The sequence below is a fragment of the Morus notabilis genome, unplaced genomic scaffold (genome assembly GCF_000414095.1).
Source record: "Morus notabilis unplaced genomic scaffold, ASM41409v2 Scaffold544, whole genome shotgun sequence".
Taxonomy (NCBI): domain Eukaryota; kingdom Viridiplantae; phylum Streptophyta; class Magnoliopsida; order Rosales; family Moraceae; genus Morus; species Morus notabilis.
This window is the reverse complement of record NW_010367917.1, coordinates 1-11,950: the sequence shown is the minus strand read 5'-3', so window position 1 is coordinate 11,950 and position 11,950 is coordinate 1. Positions and strand designations below refer to the sequence as shown.

At 34.6% G+C, this 11,950-nt stretch overlaps 1 protein-coding gene across 1 annotated transcript; it reads left to right on the top strand.

Annotated features, from left to right (window-relative positions):
• The first annotated feature begins 6,530 nt into the window (after nucleotides 1-6,530).
• On the top strand, nucleotides 6,531-9,893 carry LOC21395810 (flavanone 3-dioxygenase 3). Its single transcript, XM_024175832.1, has 4 exons — nucleotides 6,531-6,731; nucleotides 6,977-7,200; nucleotides 8,563-8,896; nucleotides 9,642-9,893. The coding sequence occupies exons 1-4, from the start codon at nucleotides 6,531-6,533 to the stop codon at nucleotides 9,891-9,893; spliced, it is 1,011 nt and encodes a 336-aa protein (XP_024031600.1).
• The last annotated feature ends 2,057 nt before the right edge of the window (nucleotides 9,894-11,950 follow it).

The following is an 11,950-nucleotide window of genomic DNA, read 5'->3' as shown; positions in this document are numbered from 1 at the left end:
TAAAGTTGTCATGAAAGACCTTGATGACATTGCAGCATACCGAAAGTCCATTGAACGACTACGGGTGCACATTTTCCTTGCTGGACTGGATGGTGCATTCGAACAAGTTCGAGGAGAGATTCTACGCAAAGATCCCGTTCCCGATTTGGAAGAATGTTATGCGCTGGTTCGACGAGAAGCAGTACGTCATGCTACTTTGAAAGGAGAATATGACAATTCTGACACCTCAGCCATGGTAGCCCGACAACGATCAACTCAAAAGTGGCAGGATCGATCCGCAACCAACCATCCTAAAACCACTCCTATTGTTGATAAGTCAACCTTCAAATGCACTCATTGTAATAAGACTGGCCATACCAAAGGTCGCTGCTTTGAGCTTGTGGGATATCCAGAATGGTGGGATCATACTCGCGATCAACGGAAGAAGGATTCCAAGAAAACTTCGACTGCAGCCGTTGCCGAAATAACAACAGAGGATAATGTTGCGGAGAAGGCCTCTGCATTGATAGCTGCCATGGATAATGGTGGTAAGGTTTTAAATATTTCTGCACCTGTTAGTAATAGTACATGGATAATTGATTCTGGTGCTACAGATCATATGACTTTTGAGTCTAGACAGGTATCACCCTTTAGACCTTCCACACAAAAAATTGTTTCCACAGCCAATGATAACACGACCCCAATTATTGGGGAAGGATCCTTAACCCTTACTGACACTTTGAATTTGGATTCTGTTTTAGTTGTTCCCTCTTTAGATTACAATCTTTTATCAGTGTCTCAAATTACGACAACCTTATCTTGCATTGTCATTTTTTGCCATGACTTTTGTATATTTAAGGACTTCCAAACAAGACAGACGATTGGTTGTGGTATTAAGCGGGGGAAGCTGTATTACTTGGACTTGCAGTCAAAGGATTCCAACAAGCTGCTACAAGCCTTGATAGCAAATGAGTCTGAGGGGGAGAATAAGAAATCTGAAATTTGGTTGTGGCATCGACGACTGGGACATGCTTCATTTGGTTATTTAAAAAAATTGTTTCCTACTTTATTTGCAAAGTGTGATGTTTCTAGTTTCCACTGTGATGTTTGTGAACTGGCGAAAAGTCATCGTGTTTCGTTTCCATTAATTTGAATAAGACTCCACTTCCTTTCATGATTATACATTCTGATGTTTATGGTCCCTCTACAGTTCGAACTATGGGTGGATCTCGTTGGTTTGTTACTTTTATTGATGACTATACTAGAATGACCTGGTTATACCTGATGAAGTCCAAAGATGAAGTGAACTTGTTGTTTCAAAAATTTCATACAATGATTGGAACACAGTACAATACAAAAGTTCGGGTCCTGCGTAGCGACAATGGTGGAGAATATCAAAGTTTCAATCTTCAACAGTATTTGGAAACACATGGAACCATTCATCAGACCACTTGTTCCAATACACCTCAGCAGAATGGAGTCGCTGAACGAAAAAATTGACACTTGTTGGAGGTGGTTCGAGCTTCCTTGATAGCCGCACATATGCCGATATCCTATTGGGGAGAAGCACTTACCTCTGCCGCATACATTATCAATCGGGTACCTTCTAGCTCAATTAACTTTCGAACTCCTCTCCAAGCTCTGACTGATGTTGTTGTTGCTTTGGCAGTCCTAAATCTGCCACCTTACGTTTTTGGTTGTGTGGCGTTTGTGCATCTCCACAAACACCAAAGCAACAAGTTAACTCCCCGTGCTTTGCGATGTGTGTTTGTTGGATATGCCTTGCACCAAAAAGGATATCGATGTTATCATCCTCCAACTCGACGAATGTTTATTACAATGGATGTGGTGTTTCATGAAGACACAATGTATTTTTCCTCTAAGTCTGAACTTCAGGGGAGTACCATCAGGAAATTCAGACTCTTGATTATGATGATCACATATCTGAGGAAGGTGAGTCTAAACGATCTGAACTAGTGAATCAGGAAGTGGGTAAATTGGATTTGAGTGGTATAACTCTGGAACTACGTGGTGATGAACACCCATAAGCTGACATTGAAGAAATGACAGAAGAAGAAAGAGACAGAATAACTTGACCTCTACCACCATCCGAGCAATTTGGGTTCGAGGACGTCCTCGCTGATATACCAAACCAATCGTCGTCTGTTGAGGGTGTCCTTAATTTAGAGTCTGAGTCATTCAGAAAACAGTTACCACATCGTCATACTAGAGGTATTCCTAAACCCACATATGAACCTGAGCTATCTAGTAAAGTCAAATATCCCATGAGTAACTATGTGTCTAACCATCGTTTGTCTGAATCAAATAAGTCATTTATAAATCAATTATCTACTGTAGCTATTCCTAACAGTGTATAGGAAGCCTTAGCTGATCCAAGATGGAAAGCAGCCATGAATAAGGAGATGAAATCATTACAAAAGAATGAGACATGGGAACTTGTAGAGTGTCTACCAGGCAAGAAGCCAGTTGGGTGTCGTTGGATTTATACTGTGAAGTACAAGGCAGATGGTAGTATTGAATGTTTTAAAGCAAGACTAGTAGCAAAAGGGTATACTCAAACTTATGGGATCGACTACACAGAGACATTTGCACCTGTAGCCAAGATCAACACGATTCGAGTATTATTGTCTTTAGCTGCAAGCTTGGACTGGCCGTTACAACAATTCGATGTGAAGAATGCATTTCTGCATGGTGAGTTGTCTGAAGAAGTATATATGGATCTTCCACCAGGATGCATGGCATCAGAAAAACATAATCAAAAGGTATGCAGATTGAAAAAGTCATTGTATGGGTTAAAGCAATCCCCGAGAGCATGGTTTGGAAGATTCGCAAACTCGATGAAATTTTTTGGCTACCATCAAAGCAATTCCAATCATACGTTGTTCCTGAAGAAGCAACATGGTAAGATTACAACACTCATCGTATATGTCGATGACATGGTGGTTACAGGAAATGATTCAGAAGAAAGGAAAGCTCTATAGAATTATTTGTCTAGAGAATTCGAAATGCAAGATCTAGGTCCTCTAAAATACTTTCTTGGGATTGAAGTTTCTCGATCAAGTACAGGAATATTTCTATCCTAAAGAAAGTATGCCCTAGATCTTTTACAAGAGACTAGAATGTCAGGATGTCAACATGTTGATACACCAATAGAAGAAGGTTTGAAATTATGTGCGGAACCCAATCAAACACCCGCTGATAAAGGAAGATACCAGAAACTTGTGGGAAGATTGATGTATTTAGCTCACACAAGGCCAGATCTTGCTTATGCATTAAGTGTAGTAAGTCAATACATGCATAATCCTAGAGAACAACATATGAATGCAGTCATGCGCATTTTGAGGTATCTAAAGAGTGCCCCTGGGAAGGGAATTTTGTTCACCAAAAATGCACATAACCAGAGTATAGAAGTATATACTGATTTTGATTGGGCCGATGCTGTGGATGATAGGCGATCTACCTCTGGTTACTTTACCTTTGTAGGTGGAAATCTTGTAACATGGAGAAGTAAAAAACAGAATGTTGTCGCTCGCTCAAGTGCAGAAGCTGAATTTAGAGGCATGGCATTAGGACTGTGTGAGGCCTTATGGCTAAGATTACTCTTACAGGATTTGGGTTACCTATCTAGGCAACCAATCCGATTGTTTTGTGACAATAAAGCAGCATGTGACATTGCTCATAATCCAGTACAACATTATTGTACGAAGCACGTTGAGGTAGACAGATTCTTCATCAAGGAGAAGCTAGATGGAAAGATTGTGGAGTTACCTAAGATAAAATCAGAAGATCAGCTGGCCGACATTCTCACCAAAGCAGTCTCCTATCGAGTATTCTCATCTTTTTTAGACAAGTTGGGCATGTGCGATATCTATGCACCAACTTGAGGGGGAGTGTTGAAATTCTTTCCTTTCTTAGTTTGATTTCTTGTATATTAGCTGTGATTGGTGATTGGGCTTAATTGGGGGTGTGTTTGATTGTAATTAGGAGAGATTATAAGATATATATATATAAAAGCTTGGACTAAAATGAGCTCAACTCCTCATAAAATGGAAGTCATCATATGGATAAAGACACTGACATTAGAACCAGAACAACCTCAGACGCAACAAGTACTGTCTGGGAAATCAACAGCATAGGGAAAAAAAGGCATCACATTACAAACGACAATAATCCCATCAAACGACGTCAATGGAAACGCCATTAACTGGAAAACACTGCAAAAACAAATCAACGACAAAATTTTCTAGAAACAGTGCAAATATAAAAACAACAATGTTAATACGGCGCGCTTCGTTTAGAAAGAGACAACCATATATCTTGTGACCAACGCTAAATATAAAACGATAAGTAATAGCAGAAAACGAGAGAAACTGTAAGAACGACTAAAATACCAATTAACGACATCTTCATTATAAAGGAAAAAAAGAGAACAGAAAAGAGACAACAGCGTCCTAAAACAACATTGAATCCCTAGAAAACGAGGTGTATATGTACAAATTACGAGATTAATTATAATAACAAGAAAACGGAGCGAGTTTATATAACTTGATCGGTGCATGCAACGAATTAGGAACTTCATCATGATTGATTCTAGTGATCCAGTTGACCTCATGATTTGTAAGTATATAAAAACCTAGAGTACTCTGATCATTTATAGAGAGAAGGATTTGAAGTAACGTATAGCTTGGGTGCTTTTATTATAAGCGCCAGATTTGGATATGGAGAATGTGTACAAACAAACACATGGTTGATCTTATGCCTAATTATCGTTTCCATTGAAGATCGTTGGTTTCTTAGTTCATGTTCAATGCTTATGGCTACGGCGTCAAACATTTTTGAGCAAAAATTTATTAGAGTTATAAGATTAACCTCTTAACGCGGTTACGTGTATATTAATATAATACGATATATCTTTTTGTGTACAAGATTTTAAAAAATAAAAAAATCTATTAGGGGCAGCTCCCTATCCACCAAACCAATCCCCGCGCTTGGATGTTTGGTTGGAGGATTCAAACTATAATTTGAATCATGATTCATGGTTCGTTACAGTGTTTTTTCTCATAAAAAATACACGTAAATCAAAAATAATTCTAATCAGATGATTCTAATTCATGAACCAAACGTCTAAAGCTCCAATATGGGTGCTCAGAACAGGATGCTAAAGCTATAGTTTATTAAGCTTGAAGACCGATCACGTGGAATCATGTATTTTTATTTTTCCCTTTATTTGAGTTTTTTCAATTGGGTTATTGGGGTTTTTTTTAAGGGCATTTTTACGAGACCGGTCTTTGTATTGGCGGTTTTCTCTTTAGATTTTTGTTTTTCTTTCGCTTTTGTTTAGAGTTGCTTATATATTGTTCCTTCTTTTTTTTTTTTTTTTTCGTTTTTGTTAGCCTTTAGAGCTGGTTTCTCATTTTATTTATTTTTGTTTTAGTATTCTTCTTTCTTTTTTTATTAATAAATTTGTGTGGGGTGCTTGATAGAAGACAACTCAATAGAAACTTGGTTCATTTGGATAAAAAAATATATACAGATAGTTTTTTGCTGGAAAAAAGATATAGTTTAAAATTTTTTATTTATTAAAAGATGTCATGGTTCCGGTAATACATGTTCTCTATATGATTGTCCCTCTATTTTCTTTACTTTAGAAAACGAGACGTCGATGCATTATTGGGCATTGCCGCTCTAAACAAAAACAAGAGCATATATTTTGAATGGCCTGTTGATTAGCTAGATATGATAAAGTAATTCTAGCGATTGTAAGATTCAAAGAAGACTAGCTAGTACTTCGTATTTTTTACTTATAAAATCACCAATAAAGTAATTAACTCGAACATTATGCTCATGCATAGATTAGTTTGTGTTGACTAATTAAAAACGTTGACGTTGATGACCTTATACTTATGACGGCATTAATATTACTTGATTTTACAAGAAATGAATAATATTTCCCAACTTGTTTTCCTGTTTGGTAAGGCTTTGGTTCCTCTTTTTTTTTTTTTTTTTTTTCTTTTTTTGTCTTACTATGGTCTCTATATTCTCGGTTCCTTAAATCATGTCTCGGGTTTTTGAAATGAAGCCTTTTTTTTTAATACATAAGAAAAAAGAAAAGAAAAATTCATTCGTAATAAAGAAAAAAAGTTCATCCACTTGCAGTCCATAATCACCAACCTCGATCTTGTCCTTAAGCGCAATGTTTATCTTTTCTCTTAAGAACCACGCTTTTTATATTTTCTTTTTCTAGTTGAGACTAGCTAGGCAATGAAAATTAGACGTTGGTCATTCTTTACTATTTCATAACATGTTATTATTGTTATCAATTAATATTTTATACAATAAAAAACTTAATTTTTGTCGGTGGTGATGATCAATTATGTTACGGAACATGCATCCCAACGCTCTATAAATTTTAGACAAGAGGAGCTCGATTCACGCATGCAAAGTAGCAACTTGCTCAAGTCTTCTTACATATTCTGTTTTTAGTTCTAAGCCACTTTGCTCTCTCTAACTGATATATCTCTCTCTCTCAAATGGCTGCATTGATTTCTGATGTCTCTATTAATCAAAAGCCTTATTGTTATAATACCACGAAAGCTGCTTATAATTATGATCACGAACAATATGACGTCCCAACAATTGACTATTTTATGCTCTTCTCCAATGATCCTAATCAACGTTCCAAAGCCCTGAATTACCTCAGACATGTTTGCCAGGACTACGGCTTCTTCTATGTACGTATGTGTGTGTGTGTGTGTATATATATATATATATATATTCATGATTTTTTTTTTCATCTTTATAACCTTTTCTTCTTTTCTAAACAAGACATGATTAATAATTGATTCATCCTGGGACATGAAAGCCTTACAAGAACTATTTATTATTATTATTATCATTATTGTTATTATTATTTGTCCTTCTAGCTAAAGTCCTTTGACATTGATTTTGATATTTCACTTTATGTGTATATGTGCAGCTCGTTAATCATGGTATCACTGATAATGTTTTCGAGAGCGTTTTCAAGGGAATTTCTGATTTCTTTGATCCGATAGAGGTGGAGGATCGAAGGCAGTACGAGAAAAAGAATCCAACAGATAGGATCAGATGGGGCTTGCGCTCCTCACCTGGAGAGAATAGGGAATATCTTAAGGTGGTTGCTCATCCTCGCTTCCATTGCCCTCCTAAACCAGCCGATTTCAGGTAAAAGTTACAATTCGTGTTAGTGGATCGTGTTCGTGTCAACTCGTTTATTAATCATATCAGAAAATATCAACCTAAACACGACATGTTTATTAAACGTGTCAAAAATGTCAACCCAAACACGATCCATTGATTGATCGTGTTAATTGTGTCAATCTGTATAACCCGTTTAAATTAATATATTAAATAAATAATTAATACAATAATGACTTATTTAACTCGGTTAACAGCTCGTTAATCATGGTATCACTGATAATGTTTTCGAGAGCGTTTTCAAGGGAATTTCTGATTTCTTTGATCCGATAGAGGTGGAGGATCGAAGGCAGTACGAGAAAAAGAATCCAACAGATAGGATCAGATGGGGCTTGCGCTCCTCACCTGGAGAGAATAGGGAATATCTTAAGGTGGTTGCTCATCCTCGCTTCCATTGCCCTCCTAAACCAGCCGATTTCAGGTAAAAGTTACAATTCGTGTTAGTGGATCGTGTTCGTGTCAACTCGTTTATTAATCATATCAGAAAATATCAACCTAAACACGACATGTTTATTAAACGTGTCAAAAATGTCAACCCAAACACGATCCATTGATTGATCGTGTTAATCGTGTCAATCCGTATAACCCGTTTAAATTAAAATATTAAATAAATAATTAATACAATAATGACTTATTTAACACGGTTAAGACATGTATAACATGCTTATTGGTTAATTTATCTTTTCCTTTATAAAAAATAAATGAATTTTACCTACAAATATTAAAATTCACATTATTTGTATTTAATATATCATATAAACTTTCATGTTATATCACATATAATTAGATTGCAGATAACACATATAGTTAATCATGTCACTTCGTGTTAGGAGGTCAACCTTAACCCAATTTATTTATTAATCGTGTTAATCGTGTTAACCTGATTATGACCCAAACCCATTTATAGTAAACCTAAACCCGCTAACTTCTTGCGGATTTCGAGTCATGTCGTCGTGTCACTACTCAGATTGCTTGCCCTAGTTTTAGGTATATATTGAAAACTGCTAATCAAGTAAATTACGTAGCTATCAAATCTAGAGATTTTCTAATAACTAAAACAAATTATAAAATCAAAATACTAATAAAAATAACGATATGTAAAATATAATTTTCCTCCACAGAAGTCATAAAAGTTATCAACCATCAGGAAAGAAAGAAGTTCAAAGACCAAGAAGTTTTAATTTTTATTGAACTCATAACAGAATTGATGCATATCTCATGATATTATCATAAAACTATTTCATGATATATATAACACATGATCATAGATATCTAGTGTTACAATTTTGCTTCATCCGTTATTGTTTGATTTTGGACATGCATACGCAGTGAGGCTATGGAGGAATATTTCAAGAGATTGAGAGAAGTGGTACGTGGTTTAGGTAAAGCAGTATCAAAAACATTAGGATTTGAAGAATGCTACATAGAGAAGGCATTCAACCTTGAATCAGGGTTTGATGTGTCTGCAATGAACCTTTATCCTCCAAATTTCCAATCCAAAGGTGCCGTCGGCGTACCTGATCACACCGACCCTGGCTTCTTCGTCTCGCTCGTTCAAGACGTTAATGGCGGCCTCCAAATACTATCGAATGCCGGAAACTGGATCGACGTTTATGACATGCCCCCTAACGCTATCTTCATCAATCTTGGCGATCACCTTGAGGTGTATGTGTGTGTGTGTGTGTGTGTCTATATATATATATATATATATTACATTTAGTTGGTTGGTTCATTTTATAATTAATGAGAAAATCTAGTTATAGAGAGTTATATTTAACTACTTTGGAAAATAATTAACAACTTAATTCTTACATATTACTATTTATTAATTTTTGTTAATAATATATATATATATATATATTACATTTAGTTGGTTGGTTCATTTTATAATTAATGAGAAAATCTAGTTATAGAGAGTTATATTTAACTACTTTGGAAAATAATTAACAACTTAATTCTTACATATTACTATTTATTAATTTTTGTTAATAAAGATGCATAACAACTTGTTATTTGTTACGTTACGACTCTCTAGGTCGAGCGGTTTTAATGAGGCATCTCTTAATTAATTTTATTAAGGGGAGTAGGTTTTTTTTTTTTTTTTTTTAATTCCTGTCTGTTTTCGCGTTTTTTATTTTTTTATCCCTCCTTTCATTAATAATTAATTGGAAAGTGTTGTATTTCTCATATTCGTATTCTCTCTATTTTTTTTTTTTTTAAAAAACCTTATAATTTGTTGCGGAATTTAATGGAAAAAAAAATTAATAGACGTGAGATACCTAACATTGTTCATTAATTTTATAAGTAAAGAGGAGTCCTATATTTCATTCTTGTTTCAAAAATCAGTGCCTTCTAAACGTGGTTGATATTGTTATTAATTAATTGATGATAATGGTCAAATATGACAGATTTTAACAAATGGTAAGTACAAGAGTCATGTTCACAGAGTGGTGGTGGACAACAACAAGGTGAAGAGGATATCCGTGGCCACACTTCACGGACCGTCGTTGGATACATTTGTGAAGCCGGCGCCGGAGTTTGTCGACGATTCTCACCCGCCAGCGTACCGCGGAGCCACCTACAAGCGGTCCTTGGAGGCTAATGGGGATGAGATTGATGTGCAATCTAGTATTGACCAACTTCGCCTTCAAGTCATTTGAATTAAACCGAACCCTTATAATTTCTATGTTTATGTGTCATCAGCTTTTGCCAATGTCTGTAGTGAAAGTTTTGTGTGCTGATATCATTATTAAGTAGTTGTTCTTAAAGTTTTATCCCTTTAAAAGCATGTTTCTGTGTTGTAATATCTTTAACGTGCTATTCTCGTAAGAATAAATTGTTCTCCTTTTTTTATAGCTCTTTAATTAATTAGTCAAGCAGCCCTATGCGTTAAATAGTACCATGAGTGTATATCATGTCATCACAAATGTTGACCCACAAATCATGTCCATTTTCTATTACTAATTATAGTACTTAACATTAGTGGTGCTTTCAAACATTTTTCAAACAAAATGTTAACATTTTTTCTTCAATATGTTTCCTAGATTGATTAAAGGTAGAAACTACAAGTTTTTTAAGCATATTTATGAATAATATTAAAGTTTCGAGCAATTAATATAAAATATTTAGATCATGTTGTTTGGTATGCAGATTGAACCATAAGGTTCAAATCTTTTTCTTTAGTATTTTCTTGTAAAAAATAAAATTTATGTTTAAATTTATGAATTAAACGAGGTCATTAAGTATCAGAGTAATATTTAAAGTAACTGTCACAAAAATTAAGGTTTTTTTATTTATTTATAATTAATGATGAGAAAGACAACTAGCAGCAAAACAACCTAATTAGGTTGGCACCTCTTTAAACTTCTATCCCACGCTAAGCTCCTCACTCTATTTTATTGAATAGAATAAATAAAATTCAAAAATAATGGGTAAGAAATACAGCAAAAGACAAGAAAAAGAAAAGTTCCTAAAAAACACCAGGAAGCTAAAAATGACAAGTGGTGAACTGACGCCATAAGGTTAAAGCAGAAACTAGACAATTGAAGAATAACTCTCAAAATAGGCCTCAGTAAAAACCTTTCTAGAAGAGAGAAATATAAGTAGATAAGATAATTGGCATGTACAAATTAATCACTCAAATCTGTAAATTGAGTGTACATAACAACGTCAAACACTGGATCTATATTGTATAGATCTTGAAAACAAAATAATTATATTATACAAGGTATGAAATTGCAGTTAAACTTCTCATGCATGAAGGTCACGTTATTAGATTATATATTACTGATCATGACGTACTTTTTAATCTTCATAACCACGAAATCAAAGCCTGGGTTTAATGCATCTTACCCTAAAAAATTACTTTTAACAGCGTCTACATCAATTTTAAAAATTCAAAAACCATTAATTAACTGATCATCACGTTGACCAAGATGGCCCGTCCAATGTATTTTGTTTAAGGTGATCTCTTCCAAAAATATGAATTTCGTTGTCACACGAAAGATAAATATTAGCAGATATAGACATATATACTTGTTTGTCGTATATATAAAGTATTTATTCCTCTGATTCCGTATAGGACATTGCTACTATTAATAAAATAACCTTGGCATGGCTGCTTGACGCCTAATTAAGATCATTGAAGACAATGAAAAAATTGGAAGAACACGGACTCAATTTGTTCTGTGATTCATCATTTCAGAAAGAAAGCCAAAAATAAATAAAGTAAACATGTGAGATAATTTCGGAACATGACACTAACCTCAAACGGAATTTCTCTTATAAGGAAAGAAAAAACAAAAAAAAACACGGGAATTAAGAAATCAGACAACTAATACATAGCTATAATAACAAGATTTTCTAATATTGATAAAGGAGCAATTACTAATGCTGTAAAGACTTGTTTGTCGTATATATAAAGTATTTATTCCTCTGATTCCGTATAGGACATTGCTACTATTAATAAAATAACCTTGGCATGGCTGCTTGACGCCTAATTAAGATCATTGAAGACAATGAAAAAATTGGAAGAACACGGACTCAATTTGTTCTGTGATTCATCATTTCAGAAAGAAAGCCAAAAATAAATAAAGTAAACATGTGAGATAATTTCGGAACATGACACTAACCTCAAACGGAATTTCTCTTATAAGGAAAGAAAAAACAAAAAAAAACACGGGAATTAAGAAATCAGACAACTAATACATAGCTATAA